This window comes from Cnephaeus nilssonii (genome assembly GCF_951640355.1).
Source record: "Cnephaeus nilssonii genome assembly, chromosome: 15".
NCBI classification, from domain to species: domain Eukaryota; kingdom Metazoa; phylum Chordata; class Mammalia; order Chiroptera; family Vespertilionidae; genus Cnephaeus; species Cnephaeus nilssonii.
The window spans coordinates 26,022,088-26,049,068 of record NC_137086.1 but is presented as its reverse complement, the minus strand read 5'-3'; the positions used below and the strand labels follow the sequence as shown (position 1 = coordinate 26,049,068).

At 35.3% G+C, this 26,981-nt stretch overlaps 1 protein-coding gene across 2 annotated transcripts in view; it reads right to left on the bottom strand.

Annotated features, from left to right (window-relative positions):
• Window positions 1-7,750: 7,750 nt before the first annotated feature.
• The window catches only part of FOXN2 (forkhead box N2), a 55,466-nt gene continuing 36,235 nt past the window's right edge, over window positions 7,751-26,981 (bottom strand). For both annotated transcript variants that reach the window (XM_079792162.1, XM_079792161.1), the window contains exons 3-6: window positions 26,414-26,520; window positions 23,122-23,186; window positions 15,004-15,072; window positions 7,751-12,222 (exon numbers count right to left, since the gene is read on the bottom strand). In XM_079792162.1, coding sequence (XP_079648288.1) covers window positions 11,699-12,222; window positions 15,004-15,072; window positions 23,122-23,186; window positions 26,414-26,520 — 765 coding nt within the window. In that variant the 3' untranslated portion in view covers window positions 7,751-11,698. The remainder of the gene's footprint in view (window positions 12,223-15,003; window positions 15,073-23,121; window positions 23,187-26,413; window positions 26,521-26,981) is intronic.

Here is a 26,981-nt window from a genome sequence, read left to right as displayed (position 1 = left end):
GACAGTAAAATAAGCATATGAAAGGATGCTCCACATCATATGTCATCACAGAAATGCAAATTAAAACAAGATGCCACTACACACCTGTTGTAATGGCCAACCTCTGAAACACTGACACCACCAAATCCTAGTGAAGATGCGGAGCAATAGGAGGTCTCATAAATTGTAGGTGGGCATGCAAAATGGTACAGCCACTTTGCAAGACAGTTTGGTGGTTTCTTACAAAACTAAGGGTACTCTTATCACATGATCCAGCAATTGAGCTCCTGGTATTTACCCAAATGAATTGAAAACTTATGTCCATACAAAAACCTGCCCATGGAAGTTTATAGCAGCTTTATTCATAATTGCCAAAACTTGGAAGCAACCAAGATGTAAATGAATGAATAGGTAAATTGCAGTACTTCCAGACAATGGGGTATTCTTCAGCACTAAAAAAATAATAAAAAGAACTATCAAGCCATGAAAAGACATGGAGGAACCTTAGTTGCATATACTAAGAGAAAGAAAGCCAATCTGAAAAAGTTACAGACCTTATGACTCCAACTATAATACATTCTGGAAAAGGCCAACCTATAGAGACAGTAAAAAGATCAGTGGTTGCCATGAGTTGGTGTGTAGGGAGGAATTAATAGGTGAAACACAGAGAATTTGGAGGGCAATAAAAATATTTTGTATGATGCTATAATGATGGATACATGTCATTATTAATTTGCCCAAACCCATAGAATGTACACCAAGAGTGAACCCTAAGGTTAACTATGGACTTCGGGTGATTATGATGTACCAGTGTAGGTTCATCAGTTTGTAACAAATGTACCACTATAGTAAGGGATGTTGATAATGGGGGGGGGGGGGGGGGCTATGCATGTGTGAGGACAGGGAATATATAAGAGATCTCTATCCCTTACTCTTAATTTTCTGTGAACATAAAACTACTTTAAAAAATAAACTTTTTAAAAAGGAAAATATTCTTAAAGAAAAAAATATTTATCTACACACATTTATTTTCTATTTCTTCTTGAGTCAGTTTCAGTAATTTTTGTCTTTCTAGGAATATGCCCTTTTCATCTAAGTTATCTAATTAATTGGCATACTGTTGTTCATGTATTTCTTTATAATTCTTTTAATTTCTGTAGGATTCATAGCAGCTTCCTTATTTCATTCCTTATTTCAGTAATTTGTATCTTCTCTTTTTTTTTCTTGGTTGGTCAATTAAGCTAAAAGTTTGTCTATTTTCTTGATCTTTTCAAAGAATTCACTTTTGATTTCATTACTTTTCTCTATTGATATTCAATTTGTTTATTTCTACTCTTACCTTTGGGTTTAGTTTGCTCTTCCTTTTCTAGTTTTTTAAGGTGGAAGTTTAGGTTATTGATTTGAGGCCTTTCTGCTTTTCTAATATAGGCATTCAGCTATAAATTCCCCTCTCAGTGATGCTTTAGCCGCATAAGTTTTTGTGCACTGAGTTTTTGTTTTATGCATTATTTTCCTACTTTTCTTATAAGTTTCACTTTTAAGAAAGCTTAGTTGACCAGACTCAAATTAGTGAAATGGAGACTAGTCTAGATTCAGTCTACCTAGTAAAGCCCTTAGATGGTATCCTACCCTGCCAGGATATTTTGGCTGTCTTGGCTCCCCTTGGGATTGGTTTGAATAATGGAGGCTGTTTTACATACCTATTTGCTGCTTAAAATTGCTCTCCTTCTGTTCACTGGTTCACATGGCTGTAGCCAGCTACCTCTTCAGTACTAAAATACAGGCAAATCTCCCATGTAACAAAAGCTTTGAAGATTTAAATGCATTTTTGTGTTTATTTTTAAATTTTACCCCTTTATTCTCTCAACAAATATTTACTGAGCTAAGTACTGCAACAATCCCTGGAGACACAGAACTCTTAAGACAATTGGCTTTTCCTTTTTTTTTTTAGTTTATTTTTAACATTGGGGATCATGTTAAAATACTTTCATTAAACTCATGAACTTTAAATGTATAGCACGTTTATCTAGAAATGTAGAAATTTGAAAAAACTTTCCTCCACCCCTCATTCAAAGGATTCTAATACGTTACAGATGCCACAGAAATTAGTTTGTCAATTACTTTCCCCAGATATTGAATTTTGGCTATCCAAAGGTGAAAAGGTTCATTTGGACATTTTTCATAAGTAATCTCAACCTTCTACAGATATGCAAGGACATCAGATTCAGACTTGTTGTGTATACCTATCCAATTTACAATAGTTAAATGCAAACAAGGGGCGTATGGTTCAGGAAATGGACCAAATGTTCCATGGAGATAATGCCATGTCCAGGTGCTTAGGGAGCATGCAAGAGGCACACCTAGACAGAGTTTTGGGGTCAGAGAGAAAATGACATCTTCTGAGATCTGAATGTTGCTTGGAAGTCAGCCCTTGGGAGAGGCCAAGAGTGTCAGCATCCTGTGCCACAAAAGACGGTCACAGTTCAGTTCAGCAACCGGACTTGTCTAAAAAACACACACTATTTTAGAAGCTCACAGAGTGGTTGAACCCTTTGGAGTCCCTTCTACCTTTACCCTGTCATCTCTTCATGAGAGAAAATCCAAGACTTTTTTTTTTTTTTTTTTTAAGAAATAAACCAAAACAATTTGAACTAGATGAATCTGTAAATCCAGTTTGGAAACAATACCACCAGTCAGACCTGCGTCTGTCCAGCCCTGTGCTAAATTCTCTAGCATAGTCAAATGAAAAAGATGAAGGGTAATATTGTAGCACTTTCTGGATAGTTGGAAAAATAAGCTGTATTTGCAGGGCCCCCCACCCAAGAGCTCACACAGCAACTTTGCTTAAATTAGGGAAAAGCACCCCCTTCGGGCAGAGAAATTACAAAACGGCACCCCATTAGGGCAATAAGTTAGATAAAGACACCTTTCTCGAAACTTCCCGAATAAGGCTCCCATGGAACACAAGCTGATTTCAGCTCCACTCCCCTCCCCCACCCAATAGCATGACTTTGTCCAAGGCACAGACTACACACCCATGTGACAACCTGGCTTATGGGGAGTAATTGAGTAACAGTTCTAAGCACACAGAGGAGATAATCATGTGGCTTATACTGTGACCCATGTGAAAAAGAGGCTTTAAAATGTTCTAACTTTGCCAATATTTTCTTTAAAAAATCTTTTTTTCAATTACAGTGCACATTCAATATTATTTTGTATTAGTTTCAAGTGTATAGCACAGTAACTTTACCAATCTTTTCAAATCAAGTAATGTCCTTAGTCCTCAACAGAATGATTCCTCCCGTTGCCTCTAGATACAGCTGTAGGGGGAAAAAAAGCTGCATTATTCATATTAGTCCTTTTGTCCATAGATTACTGCCATATCAGCAACAAGAAACCGTGACTGAGTGAGGGTTAAATGTTTGAAAATTCTCTTCCACTGAAGGCCGGATCCTGTTGCCTAGTGACTGCTGTGTTGCTGCTGCTGTCACTCACCTTGTCTCCAGAGAATTATCCCCGACTCTCATAAGGAAGGTTATGATTGGACAAAGGTGACATCATAACACTTAGAGGAATGGCATCTCTTTGTCAAGACAGCACCAATAAGATGACTCAAGAGTTGGTAGCAAAGTGTTTTGGTTCCTTTGTTTTGTTTCTTTAATATAGCCTTAACAAATAGATGAAACACTTCTTTCATTTCTCGCAAAGCCAATTTTGCAGGTGTTAGTGGTGGATTTTTGCGCATAAAAATATTCCTTGACAGCCCATATGGATTATCTTCGCATCCATTTAATCAATGCTAGCCCAGTCAAAGCCTGTTCTCCCTCAAGCACTTGGTCAGCACTTGCAAAGCTGAATAGATTACAGGCAGAAAATGACTACCCCGCAGCTCACGATCACACCATTGGTTGCAGAGTGGAATTTGACACAAGGCATGTTCTTCTCCGTGCTTATTTGAGAGGTAGTACCTAAAGTGGTTCCAGAGCATCAGTTTCAAGGACAGCCCCAGAATAAGACTTCAGGGCACATACGTAAGGCTTCAAAAGAATACAAAACAAAACCTATTAAAGTTGAAAGCAAGTCTACTTTTAAAATCAAGCAGTTGGAGAAATCCTTCTCATTTTAGATCATAAACAAACATAACCTTTTTGGTTACTTTTGAAATTACATCACCCATGTTGATGCTGCTTTGAAAACTAAGCCTAATAGTCTTTACTTTTTGTACTGACTTGAGCTACCAGTGTACCCTTCAATATTTTAGCCGTTGAAGACTAGCTATGTGATTGGAGTGTCAGTTGCAGATTCATTATGCCAGGCTGCTATATTAAATCATGTTAAATTTGTTCTTTTCTTGGTAAATATTCAGTATACAGTATAGGCACAGCTGGTATAAGTGGATAATTGCTCCCAATTAATGCTCTATTTCGAAAGCTGTGACTCCATATAAAGCTTATAGTTGAGCTATAACAAAGGCATTCCTCCTGGGAAACAGAAGAGAGCGAATTCCTTTCTGCAATTCTACTGGAAAACAGTTCCTTAAAGAGAGAGAGTGTGTACTAATAAATTATATATTGCTTTGCTTTTACATCCACTGATAAAAGACCCTGTAAGTATGTAAGTATACACTACTGCCTTTCCCAAGAGCTGATTGCAAGTATTTGAATATTGTAATTTCTTGTTTGAATAATCAACATTGTTCTTAAAATGAGGTAAAGCTGACCATACATTTCCTGGGTGGTGGGGGGGGGGGCGGGGGGGGGGCGGGAGTCATCTATAAGGAAGGAAAGATAGATAGTATTTACACAGAATGAAGTTTCAAGGAATCACTTATTCTCAGAATTATCATCCAACACTTACATTCAAGAAAAACCTATTTCATAGAGAATTTCCTTTAAGAATTCAGATTGGTGTGCAAGTGAAAGCAGAAAATGGGTGGGGTTCTTTAAATGAAATCTTAATAGATTGAAAGAAAAAGTTCTGCTGCTGACAAGGTTCTTGCTCATTGGATTGGATAGATATCAAGAATCTGGGCTTTTAAAGAATTTGCTTGGTAGCAGTAAATTATGGTGCTCTAGAAGAGTGTTATAACTTGATCAAGATTCAGTTTTATATTTACTTTTATTTTACCCATTAAGAGATTTAATACTGTAAACAACATGAACAGGGTGTAAGCAAATATGCCTGACCTTTGCCCTAGAGGGAGCCATTATCTTTATTATCCTGGATATCAAACAAATCTGTCTTCCACTTTAGAGGGAGACACTATTCCTGTCTTCTTTGGCTGTTCACTATACAACCATCCCTGAAAATACAGGGTGGAGCAAAAGTAGGTTTACAGCCCTGGCATGTTTGGCTCAGTTGGTTGGAGCCTCATCCCATGCACAAGTTGTGTGTCTGATGCCTGGTCAGGGCACATAACTAGGTTGCAGGTTCGGGAAGCAACCAATTAATGTTTCTCTCTCCCTTTTCTTCTAAGAAAAGAAGCACACACAAAAAAATATCTCTGGATGAGGATTAAAAAGAAAATTTTAATTGCATTTATTGGGGTGACATTGGTTAATATTATATAGGTCTCAAGTGTATAATTCTATAATACACCATCTATATATTGTGTTTGTTCACCACTCACCAAATGGCTAGAATTTTTAAGTATTTCTTTTTTTATTTTATTTTATTGTTACTACTTTGCTTTAGCACAATTTTTTTAAATTTAAATTCTTTATTGTTTAAAGTATTACATGTCTCCTTTTTTCCCCATTGACCCCTCCCCGGGTACTCTCCCCCCTCCCCTAGCATGTGTCCTCACCCCTCTACTGTCTGTGTCCATGGGTTATACTTATATGTATACACACAAGTCTTTGGTTGCTCTCTTACCCCCCCTCTCTCCCCTGCCTACCCACTGAGGTTGGACGGTCTGTTGGATGCTTCTATGTTTCTGGATCTGTTTTTGTTCATCAGTTTATGTTGTTCATTATATTCCACAAATGAGTGAGATCGTGTGATATGTATCTTTCTCTGACTGGCTTATTTTGCTTAGCATAATGCTCTCCGGGTCCATCCATGCTGTTGCAAATGGTAAGCATTCCTTCTTTTTCACTGCAGTGTAGTATTCCATTGTGTAGATGTACCACCATTTTTAATCCACTCATCTGCTGATGAGCACTTAGGTTGTTTCTAAATCTTAGCTATTGTAAATTGTGCTGCTATGAACATAGGGGTGCATATATTCTGATTGGTGTTTCTGATTTCTTGGGATATATTCCTAGAAGTGGGATTACTGGGCCATTTTTAATTTTTTGAGGAAACTCCATGCTGTTTTCCACAGTGGCTGCACCAGTCTGCATTCCCACAAGCAGTGCACAGGGTTCCTTTTTCTCCACATCTCGCCAGCACTTGTCATTTATTGATTTGATGATAGCCATTCTGACAGGTGTGAGATGGTACCTCATTGTTGTTTTGATTTGCAACTCTCAGATGATTAGTGACTTTGAACGTTTTCATATGACTCTTGGCCTCCTGTATGTCCACTTTCGAAGTGTCTATTTAGGTCCTTTGCCCATTTTTTATTGGATTATTTTTCTTTTAAGTTTTATGAGTTCCCTGTAAATTTTGGAGATTAAACCCTTATCGGATGTAACATTGGCAAATATGCAGTGGGCTCTCTTGTTTTGTTGATGGTTTCTTTTGCTGTGCAGCTTTTTATTTTGATGTAGTTCCATTTGTTTATGTTCTCCTTAGTTTCCATTGTCCTAGGAGCTGTATCGGTAAAGATATTGCTACCAAATGTCTGGTCTGATAATTTGCTGCCTATGGAGTCTTCTAAGATTTTTATGGTTTCCTGTCTTAAATTCCTTTATCCATTTTGAGTTTATTTTTGTGAATGATGTAAGTTGGTGATCTACCTTTTTTTTGCATGTATCTGTCCAATTTTCCCAACACCATTTATTGAAGAGATTGTCTTGACTCCATTGTATGCTTTTGCCTCCTTTGTCAAATATTGAGCACAATGGCTTAGATTGAGAAGGGAGAGGGAGATAGAAATATCAATGATGAGAATCATTGATCAGCTGTCTCCTGCACACCCCTTACTGGGGATTGAGCCCGCAACCCGGGCATGTGCCCTTAAATGGAATCAAACCTGGGACCCTTCAGTCCGCAGGCCAATGCTCTGTCCACTGAGCAAAACCAGCTAGAGCAGGCTATACTTTTTAAATGACTGTATTTCAAAGGGATGCCTTGAAAGGAGGGCTTAGAGAGGGGGGTGGCAGTTTAAAATCAAGATGACTGTCTCACTGGATTTATTTTAAAAGAACAATTCTATTGTAAATAATACCATTTAAATGACCAGTGCAGAACTTCAAAGGGAAATGAGGGGGGCGGGGAATAAAACTCAAGATGTTGGTTGTAAATGATTCCATTTTACAATGGATGCCTCAATTTTTAAACATATGGTATTACTGGTATTTTAAGATAATCTTAATAATTTAGTATATTCACATTTTCTTAGTTGTATTTTAAAATATCTCATGTATATGTGAATTAGAAGTTCAACTTTAGGAAGAGAATAATTTAACACTACTTTAGCTGTCAATGATTAAGATGACATGTAAAAACCAAGAAAAACAATACTTAAAAAAAACCCAGACTTACAAATTTTCAAATTGAAACTTATTCCAACTTTATAACTTTGTAAAATGGTGTGTGTGTGTATAGGAGTATGAGTCACATACATCTACACTACCCACACCAAAAAACAGAGAAAACACAAAAATGTTATAAAACAAGGTTTATTCTGCAATACTTTATCATAATGAATTGCATCTCTTTGATAAAAATAAACTTTATAAACATTTTAATAATCAGAGATTAGGTACAAAAACTAAACATCTGTTAAGTTGTTTTAATATGAGCAAAGACTGGCAACTGAGAAGGGGTTCCCTTGGGCTGGTCATCTACTGGCAGTTAAAACTCAAACTCAGGGCAATTTTTATGCTACATTAGAAAAGGGGATAAGGAAACAGTATTATTCAAATTTTTTTAATCAAACAGCATTCTTACACTTTAATTAAAAATAAATAATAGTTACAATGAATTGGCAATTATACATTTTTATACACTATATGATGGCAACGTAATACTTTAAAATTAAGCACTTAGTTTAATAAGAAATGTACAACACTTTAAAAATAAGTTTTGACAATGGCACTGGCAGTTAAATGCAAAAAAAAATTGCTTTAAGAAAAAAATGGCAGGTATAACATTAATATACTTTGTTTTTCAATAAATATTTTGACCACATCATTAACATATTGAAGTAAACTTTGTTAAATCAAAGCTTACACATTTCAAACAAAAACTATAAAATAGATGTAAACCAGAAAGCCTCAAAGTTCTTATTTAAATGCTATGGTCTTCACAAAAGTTTTTTTAGTTACTATAGTATTTAAGACGATAGTCTTTACAGATTTGTTAAGTATTCACTTCTGTTGCTTAAATTGCTGGGAAAGGCTGGAGAAGGCCTCCTGGTCTACCAAGACACACACATTTCCTCTTTAACTCTTTCTCTAGCTTTGAATTCATGCTAATATTATGTTTAACTGACCATCTAGTATGAACCTTTTACCTAATGTATCAGAAAGTAGCAAAAGAAAAAATATATATATTCTAAACTTAACTATATACAAAGAAACCTAAGTTAAGAGAAGTCATGCTGGCTATAAGGAGAGCAGGAAAGGCTCAAAGGTGGAAAAAAGGAGGTGATCCACCAATAATTAGCTTTTCCATGAATACGAGTATTGTTTCCTTTTTCTGAATTTGAAAATAAAATATTAACTAATTTAGTAAAATATTGCACAGATAAATTTGAAAAACATATAGTATTCAAGAAACACTGATTATATTTGGGATGTGAAAGATGAAGATTGTGTTGAGGCTAAACTTTTACTAGGGATCTACTTATAAACTGGAATTGGTTCTAATAATTTATATTGGTGTAAGGCAAATTATGTTAGCTTAAGTCAGTTTTAAACTACGTTGGAAAATATTTACTTCTCCAGGATTGTTGCTTTTATTACAGTAAGATTTGTTGATGATATATTATTTATAAATACAATTTTCAGTCCATAGAAATTCAAGTGATTTTCCTTAACTGAGTGGTTATTAGCCACGTTTTTATTTCAATACACCTGAGAAATGGGATCATAATGTCTATGGAAGTAATAATGGGGGACCATAATTATAAAGGTTCTTCCCTTTGAAAATAACTATGTTGGTAAATGAAAAGTTAGGCACTGAATTCTGTACAAGAATTAAGTGCAAAATATTGTGTAACTTTTCTGTTAGTTTTTAGTGCAAAATTGTTTATTGCCTTTGCTAGTGATAAATATAACTTCAATTTTTAAATTTCTGGGAATACATGGAGAAAGAAAATCAAGCTTCAAGAATTATTGTTACTCATATTAAGACAAAATAATTATGAAGATCAATTGAGAATGACTCTCCCCCTCATCTTCTTCCTTTACTTAGAATAATTATCTCACTAATGGACAGGAACCAGAGAGAACATTTTGGTACAGAATTTCAGCAGACCCAGGCTGGTGTGGTTCAGTGGTTTAACACTGACCCAGGAACTAAGAAGTCACTGGTACGAGTCCAGTCAGGGCACATGCCTGGGTTGTGGGCTGGATCCCCAGTATGGGGTATGCAGGAGGCAGCCGATAGATGTTTCTCTCTCATCGATGTTTCTATATCTCTATCCCTCTCCCTAAAAATCAATAAAAACATATTTAAAAAAATTTCAGTAGAACAAAATAAACTGGAATCAGGTCATTGAAACACTGTTACTAAGGTCTATCAAGAGGGCCATGGTAAATAGTTTAGAAATATTGTTACTAAAATGATGTTTTATAATCTGTGTACTATTTTATACTGTAGTAAAGCAACTTTTGGTGTTAATATTCACTGTCTACAGTAAAAAGTGTCAACTTGAGTTAGCCACTTTCTGTAGTAGATGTGACATACATGAAGAAAAATCCAAATACCTTACCCTGCATTCTTAAGATTTTTCATTATTAGCAAATTTAAAAATTACTAAATTTCAACAGCACCAATTCTATTAATGTAGCTATCCAGGTTCAATTACAATTAACATAGAAACATAACAGATGACAGTTTTGCCCTAATAAAATTTAGAAGTTAAAATATTTATCTCTTAAAAAAATCCAAAAAATGCTTTATAGTCACAGAAATAGCTGAAAGTAACAAATCAAAATCATAAACCTGTGTGTATAAATGTATATACATATATATGTATGTATATATGAAATTATCAGAAAATGAAAACAAGATCACTATGAAACAAGATGTTGGAAAGTTGCTCTGTCATTCTAAAAAGATATATATAATAAATAAGTTTAGTTTTATTAGTATCCCTTATACCTTCTGAATAATATAGTCAAACTATACAAATGATATGAAAAAATCTCATACAAGCATATTTGTTCAAATACTTAAAATGCCTTAGTCAATGCACATTTGGAACTGTAATATAAAATCTTTAGGCATGGATTAATGGCACATAATAGGTATTATACTGCCTTCTCAAAAGGGTATAATGTGCAAGATTTAATTTTATATAAATTTTGAGATCCATGAAGGTATTTTGTCTCTGTAAGTTTGTTACACCTTTTTTAATTGGGTGTACATACACATTTAAGTCATACAAAGCTTGAACAGATTTTCTTTCCTAAATGATCTACCTTTATGTATAAGGACGTAATATTCAAAATATTTGCACTAGAATACACTCCATTCGTACTACAAGATTTTCAGAATGCAGTACATTTAACAAGCAAATAAAAAGGTTCTCTTATTGCAAGTGTGTCAAAATGGGTGTTAACTCCATAACACATTCTATGGCTATATCCTCTCATTGGATAGTTTCTATTCAACAAAGACAGCTAGTGGCTAATATTTAAACAATGGTTGCAATGCACTCTGGGAAAGAATAATTCAATAAATGCTAAAGTTTTTGGAAAGTAAAAAAAAAAAAAATTTCAAAGATAATATTATAATAGTAATTGGAGTGCTCTTAAATGAAATTACACCACAAAATGGCCTTTTCTACATCTTATAAATCTTTGCTGTACTCTCTATGTAACCAAAAGGAATTTTCTAGGCATCTAGGGTCTTTTCCAATTTATATTCAACTTTGTCATGCTTCAACAAAAAAATTAAAAACAAAAATTAAGACAATTAAAAATTCAAATATTATCCTACTGGATTGCATGTGTCAGGAGAGGAGTATGTGAGAGACTGAGCAAAATTTTTAGCTAGATCAGCAGTTGATTACAGACTGAAAAAGAAAACTGAGTTGTCAATTATTACATTTTGGCATATTAAGAGAATAAAAGATTTCTCCTACAAGTTTAAGATAGAAGCTATGGATTCTCTTGTATAAAAATTTCAAAAATCTTAGAAACACATCACCAAAATTATGCTTTTAGAACTTCATATCATATTTGTGGTTGGGCATGATCCTAACAGCAATTATTTAATAAAAATTAATAAACAAACAAAATGTTTTGAAATAAACAAGTAATTAGCATCCCTTCCCTCCCCAAAAACAAAAATAAGTCCATATGGCTTTGATATCCCTTGTAAAGAATTAAGTAGAACAGTATTGCCACACTTTAAAATAATTTCACACTAACAGGTATTTCTATTTTTTCCGCTGCTTTTGATTTTGTGTCTTTGCAGTACTTATTAGGGAACCCAGACATGTACGAATTCCAGCAAGGTGGAGTAGAGACCCAGCTGCCTCTTTGAGCTCCTCATCAATTTCTTGACATGACGTTTTCCGCATCTTTTTGCCTGGCTGCCCGTTTGCAGAGTTATCTACACAAGGCTGTGATACATAGCCACTGTCTCCAAGAGGATCATACTCATAATCAACATCTGTATCTTCTTCACTGTGAAATCCTTCACTGCCATCACTTCCCACATGACTACTCTTTGGGATAAATTCATATACTTCATCCACAGAAGACAGAGAAGACACACTAGACCTGGATGCGCAACGCTGCGTTGCCATGCTATTTGCACTGTAATTGTGGTCTTCTTTTGGATCAATGCTGGTAGCTAAAGAATCACTCTCTTGTAATCGCATAGCACTGCGATGATTAAATGCATTGCCATAACTCCTTTTTTTCTGCATAGCTGTTTTAAGAGAAAGAGGCTTCTCACCTGTGGAAAATAAAACTTTCAATAGGTCAAATGCATTTGATTGCAAAAACAAGCCATTTAAAACAACTATATCATTACTGAATAGTAAGGGCTGTAAAGTTGGAATGTTTTGTAGGTTCTTAAAAACAAAAACAAAAACATGCCCGCTGGCATAGCTCAGTGGTTGAGCATTGACCTATGAACCAGGAGGTCACAGTTTGATTCCCAGTCAGGGCACATGCCCAGGTTGTGGGCTCAATCCCCAGTGTGGGGGCATGCAAGAGGCAGCCAATCAATGATTCTCTCTCATCACTGATGTTTCTAGATCTCTCTCCTTCTCCCTTCCTCTCTAAAATCAATAAAAATATTTTTTTAAAAAACAAAAAACACAGACCATATCATTCTGTGGGTATTAATCTGAAACATTTTAACACCATTTAATGATATGTCTTGACCTTTCGAGGGAAAATAGAATTATTTTGAACTGCTTGCACAGAATGCCTCAATATGTATGTCTCCACTACATTAACTGTACCATTACAATGGTTTGCTAACCATCTCCTGGTTGGTATTTGTAGGTTGTTCCCAAATATTCATTACTACAAATAACATTGCAATGAAAATTCTTCTAGATGCCTTTTCTCACACATATGCAAATAATTTTTAGGAGAAATACCAAGATATGGAATTAAGTAAAAGGATATGCACATTTAAAGTTGCAATTAGTATTTCCAAACTGCTTTCAAAATGGCTGGACCAATTTTTATCCTAGAGTGTATGACAATACCCTGTTCCTATACTTAACACTTAACATTATAAATCATTTAAACTTTTCATAATTTCATGGGCAAAAAAAGCATCTCAATATTGTTTCATATTGCATTTCCTTGATTTCTAGAGAAGATGCATATCTTTTCAAATGAGTGTTGTCAATGTGTATTTCTTCTTGAGACCCATCTACTAATATATTTTGCTGGCTTTTCTGTTGAACTGTTTTCTTATTTCTTACTTATAGAATCCTTTTAAATACATACACTCAATATGAATCCTTTCTTTTATTTAGTATAAAAAAATGTCCTCCCAGTGTTTTGCTTTGTGTTACTTTTCTTAAAGACTTGTTTTGTCAGAACTCTAAACGTTTGATGTTTAATTTAATTTGCCCATTTTTTTCTTTCATGGATTTTGTACTTATATATCTTTTTTTTTAGTTTATTTTTTATTGTTGACTAGAGACCCGATGCACGAAATTCTTGCACTCGGGGGTCCCTCAGCCCAGCTTGCGCCCTCTCGCAGTCCAGGAGCCCTCAGGGGATGTCCAACTGACAGCTTAGGCCCACTCCCCTAAGCCAGTGGTCAGCAAACCGTGGCTCGCGAGCCACATGCGGCTCTTTGGCCCCTTTAGTGTGGCTCTTCCACAAAATACCACGTGCAGGCGCGCACATACAGTGCGATTGAAACTTGATGGCCCATGCGCAAAAGTCAGTTTTCGGCCTGGGTGAGTCTATTTTGAAGAAGTGGTTCTAACGCCGAGCCACACTCAAGGGGCCAAAGAGCCTCATGTGGCGCGCGAGCTGCGGACCACTGCCCTAAGACATCCTTAGCGCTGCGCTGCCGTGGAGGCAGGAGAGGCACCCGCCACCACCGCTGCGCTCGCCAGCCATGAGCCCCTGAGCGGCGCTCCCCCTGTGGGAGCGCACTGACCACCAGGGGGCAGCTCCTGCATTGAGCGTCTGTCCCCTGATGGTCATTGCCTGTCATAGCAACCAGTCATTCCACCATTCGGTTGATTTGCACATTACTCTTTTATTATATAGGATAGTATTATAGATGTCCCCTATTTTCCTCATACTTCCCCACTCCACCCAGCTCCTGCCCAACTCCAGAGAGTCATAAGCACTAGGGAGAAAAGAGGAAAGAGAGATACTGAGAACAGTAGTTACAATTTTTAATATGCCTCTGGACCTATTTTGTTCATCAGTTTATTTGTTCAATAGTGTCCACATATAAGTGAGATCCTGTGATATCTGTCTTTCTCTGACTGGCTTATTTCACTTAGCATAATTGTCTCTAGGTCCATCCATGCTGCTGCAAAGGGTAAGAGATCCTTCTTTTTTATAGCTGCATAGTATTCCACTGTATAGATGTACCACAACTTTTTTATCCACTCATGTACTGATGGGTACTTGGGCTATTTCCAGATCTTAGCTATTGTAATAACGCTGCTATGAACATAGGGGTGAATACATTCTTTCTGATTGGTGTTTCAGGATTCTTAGGATATATTCCCAGAAATGGAACTGCTGGATCAAACAGCACTTCCTTTTTTAATTTTTTGAGAAAAGTACATACTGTTTCCAATAGTGGCTGTAACAGTCTACATTCCCACCAGCAGTGTACTGATTCTCTCTTCTCCACATCCTCACCAGCACTTGTTGTTTGTTGATTTATTGATGGTAGCCATATTTAAAGAAGGCTTATCCCATTCCACTGTTATAATTATACTTTCCTATATTTTCTTATTTATAGCTTTCATTTACTTTTAAATCTTCAAGCTTAATTTCTAAATACACTATTTCATTTCTTGGTCAATGTAACATGAACTATCATAGCATTAATCTCAATCTTTCAAAAGCTCAGTAAAGAAATGGAAATATAGTAAAACAGAAATTAAATTATTCGGATAAAAATACAACTTAGCTGGAAAGAATAATTTGCTATACCATTTAAATATCTTGCATTCTAAATTATATTGAAAAAGGCACTCACAAAAATGTATTTTAAAAATAAAGCATGATTACTTACATTCTAGAATTCCTTGTTCTATAGAAGTATTTAAGAGCATCATTGCAGTGGCAGCATCAATATCAGATTCTGAAAAAGGAAAACTAACAATTTTAATGTTTTTTATTATAGGCATTTGCATGCATCCAAAGGTAACCAACATTAAAATTTTGGTGTGTATTCTAATTTTTAAAAAGAATAGTGATGGAAGGAGACTTGGCTTGGGGTAGTGAACACACAATACAATTATGTAGATGATGCATTATAGAATTGTGCACCTAAAACCTATGTCATTTTATTAATCAATGTCATCCCAATAAAGTCAATAAAAATTTCTTAAAAAGAAAAAAATTTAAACCAAATTAAGTACATATTTTGCCATCTGCTTTTGTTCACTTAAAATTATGAACAGTTTTGTGAATAGTATTGAAAAAAGGAGGATTGACAGGTATAGAGATAATAAAAGTTTTATTCTTTAATTATTTACAATGAAAATAAAAATCTAAACTCCAGTTCAATAAGGTTTGTCCTTAAACAGACTAAATTACCTAGGAATGTATATTAAGGCATTATTACTTAACATTTAAAAAAATCCTTATCTATGCATATCTGCAGTTATAAAGTAATGCATTAATCACATGCTAAAGGAAATAAAAATAAATGTAATTGGGCAGTCTAGATCATATGAATCTACAAATGCTAAAGGAATAATTACTGCTGGCACAAAAATATTAGTACTAATATCTTTAGTTATAATTATATATAATCTTATATGTACTAAAGATTTATATAATATTCAAGAGGTCAAACGTAATTATGACTATTCCATAAGGAAAATGGGCTGGTAAAACCAGCAGGTTCTACTCCAGATAAGGTCATTTTGCTCTCATATCTATTTTTCTACTGAAAGGCCCTCTCCATCTTAGTGATCTATTAATCTGAATAACTGTAACTGAATAAAAGTGAAATGGTATAACCTAAAATGTGAAAGAAAAGTTAGAAAATATTTAAACTTTTTAGATTATAAAGGATAAGTTTAAAATAAGACTCAGACATGAAACCTCCCATTTCTACCTCAAAGCTAGAGAATTTTTATTATCCCAGTTTTCCATTTTACTTGCAATATCTAATTATAAAGTTATTTTAAATAATAAAGTCATGAAGATACTGACTTGTTCTTCCCCCAACTTTACTGTAAATTCCGTAAAGGCAGGCAATGTTTGTTACTGACTTTTAAGTATATCAGAAGATGGTTGTTATGAGGAAGTACACATAATATTAGAGCTCTTTTCCCTTAAATAAAATGTGACCTCATGAAACAAAGTCTCTACATGAACGTCTTTCCAGTTAGACTGTCAGCTTCTTTAGGGTAGGAAACATTATCTTACCTTTTGTCTTCCATAATACCTGGGAACAACAGTAGGTCCTTAATAAATGTGGAAAGAGTAAGTATATTATATCTTTGCCCTCCTTTCCTTAGATTAAGCTGAGTATCACTAAATTACTAACTAACATTGAGTACTTTCAATTGTCTTGGCATATTTTAAGTATTATTAACTCATCTAATTTTCACAACTTTATGATTTGTGTACTATTAGCATTTCCATCTTAAAGATGGGAACAGACACAGAGGATGAATCTCTAGGAATGAGAAGTAGGATTTGAACCTCAGTAGTCTACCTCCAGAACTCAGGCCTTCAATTTTTACTCCATCATCAGCCCTTAATAGGAAATTCTGCAGAAAATTACAGAATATACTGGAAATTCTTGATTCTGTTATTCATTCAATAAACCAAGTGTCCTGTTATAAGCCTGACATTTCATACAGCAGAAAACAAAACAGGAAAATCCCTAACCTCTCAAAACACAAAGAAATAAATTAAAGTACAATAAGCCAGAGAGTCATAAGCACTAGGGAGAAAAATTAAGAGGAAAGGGAGATACTGAGAAAAGTAGTTACAATTTTTAATACAGAGGTTAGGGAAGAGGAGAGGGTAACAGTTGAGCAAAGACTTCAGGAAGGTCAGAGAATGAAGAAGCCATGTGCATATCCTAAGGAAAAGCATTTAGGCAGAAAGAGCAAGTGAAAAATCATTCAATCAATGATTCCCACATGTCATAGCCACGAGGCTAGCAAAACAAAGACCTCTCCTATTCCTTTTAGAAAGAGACTTGACTACAACTTTGATAGAGTTCAGTATTCTAATGTGTCTTTGAAGTGAAAAAGGTGCAGCCGCTAGCCCATATTGTATCTCTGTGTGAGTTGGAAAAAAGGCAACTTTGCCTCCAGGTGAATGTTCCCTGTATCAAGGCACACAGCTTGAAGACTGAAAGGTGGGCTGGATTTCAGACCCCACTCTTTCCTCAGCCTGGTGTCCTTATGCAGGACACAACTTGCATGGCATTATTCAAATGCACAGAGATTTCCTGCTCCATGAAATAATTTTTCTTTTAACAGAAAAAGGTCTTCCTTATTTCCAATTATATATATATATATATAGAATAGAATATAAATTTATATATATATATATAAAGGATGTGGTGGGGAAGGAACAAATCTAATACTAAATTCATTATGAGGAAATAATTTCAGAAAATTTATAATCTTATAAAACTTATAATCTTATAAATGTAACATATAAAACCTTATTAAAATTTAGTATATATCTAACTTCCATTACAATTCAAGGAGTCATATTTCTGAACACTATACCTAAAACTAAAGAAAACCGATAATAGGCTTATTTTGGCAATTATAAGTAAGCTGCATGAACACCATTTCTTTTCTTAGTTTTCGAATATTTAAGGTGATAACAAAATGAAGTACTATTTTTGTAACAGTAGAATAATAGATGTATTCCTTAAATAGATTTATTTCTTGTAGAAAACTTATTATACCTAATTAATTTGAACTCTCCCCATAAAATTAATTTTATAGAACCAAAAACTTCTTTGCAAGATTTTATCTACATTTGATTTGTTTGGTTTAGAACATTCATAAGTATGCTTCCCACAATGCCTTGCCAATTAATGCTAACTCTGATTTAAAGTTTAACTTCACCATTAAAATATTCATTAGAAAAAGAAACCATAACACTTGGTAATCAAGAACACCTGATTATCAATGATTTGTCCAAGATACAATTTGAACTTCTTGGAACAAAAACTCCCTGTACAGCTTTACAACATTTTTTTTTTCTTTAATCTTCACCTGAGGATATGTTTTTATTGCTTTTTAGAGAGGAGAGGGAGAAGAAGAGAGAAACATCGATGTGAGAGAGAAACATTGAGAGAAACATCAATTGGTTGCCTCTCCTATGTACCCCGACCAGGAATTGAATCCCCAACCTAGGTATGTACCCTGACCAGGAATCAAAATCCGCCACCTTTTTGGTGTATGGGACAACACTCCAACTAACTGAGCCATCTGGCCAAGGCTGCAACAATTTTTATTTATAGTACCCAATCTGTGTTGGTATTAAGATTAAACTGAAGACTTATTCAGTCACAATGAAAAACACCTCGTATTTTTTCATTGATAAGTATTTAACACTATTTTAAAGGTGGCTCTGTTTCTAAAAACACATACTATTAGCTATATTACCTAACATATCCAGTTCATGAAGAAAAAAATTTTTGTTTTTATAAGTCTTTTGTATATATTTTCTGACACTACTTAGATTAAGCAAATAATTCACTTACAGTTGAAAGTCAGTTGTCATTAGAACCACGGAAGTGATCCAAATAGTGATTTTAAAAAACAACAGTTCGAAGTCATATTATTTCGCTTTTTAGCCTTCCTAGTTCTGATTGGAGTTTAAAACATACCTAAAACTAAAAAAAACTGATAATAGGCTTATTTTGGCAATTATAAGTAAGCTGCATGAACACCATTTCTTTTCTTAGTTTTCGAATATTTAAAGTGATAACAATGACTGGTTCAAATAAATTTCTGTCAATAGTGTAAACTCACACATTTCCTTAGCCTTGCTTGTTGCTGGAAAATTAATAATAGCTGAGAAAAAATTTAGAAGGCATAAGTTTTAGCCCTGTGAAAGTGAGGATTATAAGATAAGTTTCTATTATCTGATTCTCAAGTCCATTTGCTTAAGGAATAATATGAGAAGCATAGGGGCAGAATTTAAATGGACATAAGCGCAACAATAAGTATAAGAAGATTTATTGCCTCCATCAAAACATACACATTCACAGAGCATCCAAATGGAGAAGCTGTCTCTTGTGATTCTTTAAAGATTCTTTAGGAGAGCAATTTCAATAAATTACAACACTTTAAGCTGCCTGGACCATGGGTTTACTTTCATTTCAATAAAGATACAAATTATGCTAATTTGCAACCTTAAATTGAATTTAGATTTGTACTTAGCCTCTAACATCACCATTAACTATCTAAATTTTATATCTGTTGTAGTAAACTAGTGCTTATGTATAAATACTAAAATCTACTAATTAGAATGTAAGTTCCATTTTTGTCTGCATTGTTTTTCACTGATGAATTTACTATAAATGCACAGCACACCAAACATTGGCAAAAAAGGTTTTGTTTTACTATCTCAGTATGAGATTCCTGTGCCACCTGCTACTATTATACAATACTGTAACATAGATGCTAGTATATATAATTAGTCATTTTAAGGTGAACAAGAGTGACAACTATACTTTTTATTTACTAGAGGCCCGGTGCATGAAATTCGTGTGTGTGTGTGGGGGGAGGTGTCCCTCTTGCAATCTGGACCGCTGGCTCCTAACCGCTGGCCTGCCTGCCTGATCACCCTTAACCCTTTGCACTCGCTTGCTTTTTTTGATTCCTTTATTCTACTGCTAACCATGTCGAGTCACACTCCACATCCGAGTGCAAAGGGTTAACCATTCTGCCTGCCTGCCTGCCTGATCGCCCCTAACCACCTCTGCCTGCCTGCCTGATCACCCCTAACCGCCTCTGCCTCAGCCCCCATCTGCTGTGGTGGCTGCCTTTGCCTCACCCCTGCTGCTGCGGCTTCGTCTGGAAAGTCGTCCAGAAGGACATCCGGAAGGATGCCCGGAACGACATCTAGAAGGTCGTTTGGCTGTCTGGTCTAATTAGCATATTACACTTTTATTATTATAGACTATTTTTTAAAATTTTATTTCTTATATGATTTTATTGATTTTAGAGAGAGAGAAAGGGAGAGGGAGAGAAATGTCAATGAGAGAAAAACATAGATCAGCTATCTCCTGCATGCTCCCTACTAGAGACAGAGCCTGCAACTCGGGCATGTGTCCTGACCGGGAATTGAACTGGTGACCTCTCGGTGCATGGGACAACGCTCAACCAACTGAGCCACACTGATCAGGGCAAGATAACTATACTTTAAACAAACTGCTGCACCCATTTTGGCTGATACTGGTTTCTGAAGTTCCTAAGCCTAATGTGCTACTCTCTTATGTGTCTCAATATAGCTCTAATATAATAATTAGAAAGATGTTTCCATGAAGTGATAGATGAATCTAACATTGGACTCTAACATTGGAGCCCAACAGTGCACCTAAGTAATCTTTACAAAACTGATAATGTCGTCCTAACTGGTTTGGCTCAGTGGATAGAGCCTCGGCCTGCCAACTGAAGGGTCCCAGGTTTGATTCCAGTCAAGGGCATGTACCTTGGTTGCAGGCACATCCCCAGTAGGGGGTGTGCAGGAGGCAGCTGATCGATGTTTCTCTCTCGTCAATGTTTCTAACTCTCTATCCCTTTCCCTTCATCTCTGTAAAAAATCAATAAAATATATTTAAAAACAAAACAAAACAAAACAAAACTGATAATGTCACCGCATTCTTTAAAGCCCTTTAGGCGACACTCCTACCAGATATGGGACATTGGGGAAGCTGCTGAAGGGCTTTAAAGGTTGAGAACCGCTAGCAGGGTCGCCTCAGACCATCGGAAAACACAGATATTTACATTACGATTCATAACAGTAGCAAAATTACAGTTATGAAGTAGCAACGAAAATAATTTTATGGTTGGGGGTCACCACAACATGAGGAACTGTATTAAAGGATCGTGGCATTAGAAAGGTTGAGAACCACTGCACTAGACCAAGGCTACCTGGTCTTCTTCTGTACATGTAGGCTTCAGCCTGCAGTTCCCAGTAACTGCATCCTACCAAACCTCTACCCAAAGTTAAGTATACTCCAAACTTTTTTGAGCCCAGCTCAAACACACTCTTTCTCTTCTAAGAGGCCTTTCCTGAGTTACCTCTAAGCTTAATTTGCCATTCTCTTCCTTTCCTGCCAGTGTACTCTGCATAATTCTAGCCAACCTTCTTCAATTAAACTGTATGTTTTCTGAGATCAGGACCTAGGTCTCTCTCATCTCTGTATATCACAAAGCATCCACTACAGTGTCTAGCACTGTGTAAGAACTCAACTATTACTTGTAGAATAAATGTTTATTCATTTAGTATTGTATTTTTCAAACTTTTCCCCAGAAAATATATCTAGAGAGAATAAAAAGCAAATCTCCTCAGAATTCTATGAAAATGCCCTAAAGCAACCTAATTTAAATGTACATTTTCTTAAGTTTTTGTAAAGTCTATTCCAGGCTAGACGGGCATTTTTTACCCCAGAATACTAATACCTTCCCCACCAAGTTACTTCTTACTAGGGGAATAGGTCTAAGACTTATGAGTACAGAGATGAAGGGAAATAGTGTTAGCAGCACTGGGGAGATGATGCATAACATATAGAAATCATTAAATGAAAGGGAAGTACCTACACAAATTATAAAAACTGGGACTGAAACTAGCAGGAGAAACTTGTGAAAGTGTCTGCTCCCCAAAGGGAATTTAGAAGCAGAATTTAGATGACATGAGAAAAGAACAAGACAAGATTCTAAATAAACCCCAGAATTCAGAAAGAAAATGTTCTCAAAATGTGTATACGAACTGAGCTTGAAAGAGTAATTGTCAGAAATTAATGAGGTAATACAAAGATAAAGGAAGTTTCAACAATACATAAACATAAAGAAAAACCACACATATCCATTAGGTAATAGAAAAATGGATACTTACCTTACGTTAAGCCAGAACATAGCTGAAGTGGACTCCATATACACTAAACTTCCTTGCAAAGTTCTCTTAAACTTTTTCCATTCTCTCCTTCCCTTGTTAAAGACCAACATTATACTGCTTCCTATGCTCAGCTTAGTGAAATTCCAAAGAGACAATGTGTCTCTGATATATGGAAATGCTTTTAATCTGTGAATTTCTATTTTTTTAAAAAAATCACAGAAATTTATCTAGGCTCCAAAGCAACAATGCTAGAAACTTTATATTAACACATTACTAATCTATAATATCAATTATGAGTAGGGGAAAACCCACTAAAATTCAGAATTTTTATATACTTTCAAAAAGAAGTTTATGAAATTTTAAAAATTAACTTGTCTTCTTAAAGTTCTTTTAACTTAAATAACCTATAAAAATTATTCTGAACTTTATTAACTCAGGGGCTGGCAAACTTCTGTAAAGGGTCAATAAGTAAATATTTTAAGCTTTGTGGGCCAAGAGGCAAAACCAAGGATACAATATGGAGGTCTCTGTTGTAACTACTTGACTCTGCTGTTGCAGCAAATTTCCACAAGCCTCAAAATATTATTTTTATTTTTTCAACTACTTACAAGTGTAAAACCATTCCTAATTTACAGGCTATGCAAAAACAGGTGTCAGGCCAAATACTAGTATACTCCGTAGGCCATAAATTGCCAACCTCCTATTCTAGTCTAAGACGTACTTTGAGAAATATCTTCCTATTTTTAAGGAAAAATACATGTTAAAGGAAATGAAAATGGGATATAAAATAGTGTATATAATATGAGTCCAGTATTTGGAGAAAAGATATGTCTATGTGTGTGTCTGTGCATGCACACAAACATACCTACTCATGAAAAAAACATAAAAAGGACCAAAGCAATTGTATCAAAATGTTTACAGTAGAAATGGTAAGTTTTTAGGTACTTCTTTATAAATATTTTTATTTTTCAAATTTTCTAAAATAATCCTATAATTGCTTTATAATTAGAAAAAAATTTCAACCCTAATATTTTACCTAAAATTCTATGATTTAAAATACTGATCTTATACATACCTTTGAGGGTTTGCACCTGATTCTGCTTGAGTACAGAGCTTAAGTAGTGAGGTGATAAAGAGCCACTGAAAAATAGAGATAAGACAAAAAATCTTATAAAAATCTTTATTTTGCTTGTTACAGAACTTAGTCACAAACATAGCTAATTTCTAAAAAAAAAGCCCAAACAATTTTTACCTTATTTTCTTTGTTTAATACTACTCAGTTTAGGAAGAGAATGCCAAAGCAAAAAGAACATAAGATCAAGATTAAATCACAACTATTTGGATGTTCTTAGGCAAAATAATTAATCTTAGTTTCTTCATCTGTAAAATAGGAATAATTAAACCTCCCACATAGAGATGCTCTGCCAATTAAATAAGAAAAAATGCATTTAAAATACTTGGAACAATAAAAACAAAAATAAAATACTTGGAACAATAGCAATACATAATAGTATTTGGTGTTGTATTGAATGCTTAAGTTTGACATTATATCACTATAGGTATTACCACAAAAATTAAAGAGTTTATAAAAACAAATGTTTAAGGAGCACTGAATGATAATGATGCAAAACAGATTAAGTTCCTGATTTTATTAGTAAATATCATTATCACATTGAACTTTCTATATCCATGAAAAGAGACCAGCAATTTCTTTTTAATTCCAAAGATTAAAACATTTTTGGGACAAACTACTTCTGTTTTTTAGAGTTTGTGACAGTGTAACAAATCTATTTTTCTAACTAAATTAAGTCTATTTTCTATTCACAGTTTTATATACACTGTATCTCATTCTCTTCCTCAGAATTACCAATTATGATTTGAAAGGGCCACACAAAAGCAGGTCAGCTGGAACTATCCTTTTGCCAAATAATGTAAAGGAAAAAATGTTTCTAAAAATAGTTAGGTGCCCTAGTCAGTTTGGCTCAGTGGATAGAGCATCAGCCCACAGACTGAAGGGCTCCCGGTTCAATTCCAGTCAAGGGCATGTACCTCAGTTGCAGGCTCAATCCCCCAGCCCTGTTGGGGCCTATGTGGGATGCAACCAATCAATGTGTCTCTCTCTTTTTTTAAATATATTCTATTGATTTTTTACAGAGAGGAAGAGAGAGGAATAGAGAGTTAGAAACATCGATGAGAGAGAAACATCGATCAGCTGCCTCTTGCACACCCCCTACTGGGGATGTGCCCGCAACCAAGGTACATGCCCTTGACCAGAATCGAACCCGGGACCCTTGAGTCCGCAGGCCGACGCTCCATCCACTGAGCCAAACCGGTTTCGGCAATGTGTCTCTCTTACATCAATATTTCTTTCTCTCCTCCCCCCGCCACCCCCCACACACACCCTTACACTCTTTCTCTCTCTTTCTAAAAAAAAAAAAAAAAAAAAAAAATCAATGGAAAAATATCCTCATGTGAGGATTAACAGAAAAAATAAACAAAAATACTAAGTCATGTTTTAAGGTCAAAGATTATAACCTTTATGTTGTCATTGTTTAATCTACCTACCATATTTTTCGGTGTATAAGATGACTTTTTAACCCAGGAAAATCTTATACGCCCAGTTGTCTTATACGCCGGAAAATACGGTATTTTAAGCCATAAATCATTTTTATTTACCTTTAAACATATGATAGAGTTAAAAAATGTAAACATGAAAATGCAACATATCAAAGACACATTGACTGGTTGCCTCCTGCACGCAACCCATCCAGGCCAGGGAAGAATATGCAACTGAGGTACGTGCCTTTGACAGGGAATCAAACCCTCGACCCTTCAATGTGTGAGCTGACGCTATAACCACTCAAGTACACCAGCCAGGGCTCCCATTTAATCTTTAATTTAAAAAATAGCATAGCTAAATAAGACACATAAGTGACCTTCACTGAACTTATCAATTTCTAAATTATCATTTTTTTAACCAGAACATAAGCACCAACATTAACTAATAAAGATATCAACTCCTAAACAATGAAGATATAATCTGATAATTTCTAGATTTCATTCATAAGAATAAACCACTCAGTAGTTCTTGTTACAATGATCCTTTTACCTATTAATATGGTAAATAAGCTTAAATTCTCTAAGAGTATCCTAGATAATAAAAGGCTAATATGCAAATCAACTGAACGGTGGAACGACCGGTTGCTATGATGCGCAATAACCACCAGGGGGCAGATGCACAACGCAGGAGCTGCCCCCTGGTGGTCAGTGCGCTCCCACAAGGGGAGCGCCACTCAGCCAGAAGTCCTGAGCCAGGCTCACAGCTGGCAAGTGCAGTGGCAGTGGCGGGAGCCTCTCCCACCTCTGTGGCAGCACTAAGGATGTCCAACTGCCGGCTTAGGCCCACTCCCTAAGCCATCAGTTGGACATCCCCCAAGGGCTCCCGGACTGCGAGAGGGCGCAGGCCGGGCTGAGGGACCCTCCCTGCGTGCACGAATTTCGTGCACCAGGCCTCTAGTATGTACATAAATTTCAGCATTAGCCTTACTTATTTTTTTACTGTATTTCAGCTACCTCTAAAAGCTATCTAATAATATTTTAAGAAACTAGGATATGAAGTGGTGATAACTGTTGCAGCTGGGAGTTCATTATAACTTTCTCCCTAGTTTTTTGTATGTTTGAAAATTTTCACTTATTACTTTAATTAAAACTTTTAAATTTTTTCCAAAAATCACATTAACCATTACAGAAACTCTTAAAAATATCTTGACAAAATCTGGCATTTTTAACACAAATGAATGTACATTAATAGAATGCAAAAAGATTCTGAAGGCTTCTCTAGAAAAAGGAAACAAAATCAGATTTAAGGAAGTCATATCATTTTCAGATGCAATTTAAAATGGGAAAGCTATAAGACCAATAGGAGTCACTGAGTTTGAAAGCAAAAGGCAAGGAAATACATTACAACTGTACTTACCTGCAAAATCAAAACAAAATGTTACAATTACAATCACCTTATTTAAACATCTTTAAATATACCTTTAATTTCCCACATCATTAGGTCAGCATTAGTATTGCAGACAATTAAAATGATTTAGCCTTTTGTAACTAATATCATATTTTAGAGTTTAGTTATAATATATTCAGTACTGACTACGTTTTCCAGAATTTATGTTCTTAACTATCCAATATCCTGTTTCCTAATAACACAAGTTAGACTATAAGTAAAACTGCCTTACGCTAATGTCTTATCCATAAATAATTGTCAATAAAAAAACGCCAAACCCCTACAACTTTGTTGAGTTTCTCCATCTCATACAGGAAAATCTTATAAAGCACCATTGATACTTATATGGAAGATCCCGTACCTTTCTGGAGATGTTAATGCTGAAGGGAAAGGTTGCTTCTTCAGTGCTTGCATAAGGTTAGGTTTATATTCTGGATCAACACACCATAAGGAACCTTTCCCATTAACCTAGAATAAAATACACAAGAATTAATAACTTGGAACTTTAATCTGTGAAAATGATATAACCCCTAAATTATACGGTGACCAGCATGGAGGGCTATACAAAGAGGCCCTCCACACTTTCAGATGTCAATAAGTGTTAGCCATTATTATTGTTACTGAAAACTCAAAAAGAAAGTTTCTTTGCAGCATCATAGGGAATACTTTAGGGAATATGATATTAAGTGAGGCATCAAAGAATAATTCCTATTTTTTAATGGCATTAACAGCAAACAATTTAATGAAGATCTAGCGAATTTCTCAAAGAGTAGTAAGTTGGTGACACGGGTATGGAAAAGACTCTTGTAAAAAATTATAAAAGCTCTGGTTGGGTGGTTCAGTTTGTTGTTGCGTCATCCTATACACCAAAAGGTCTTGAGTTCGATTCTCAGTCAAGGCATATACCTAGGTTGCAGTTTTGATCCCTG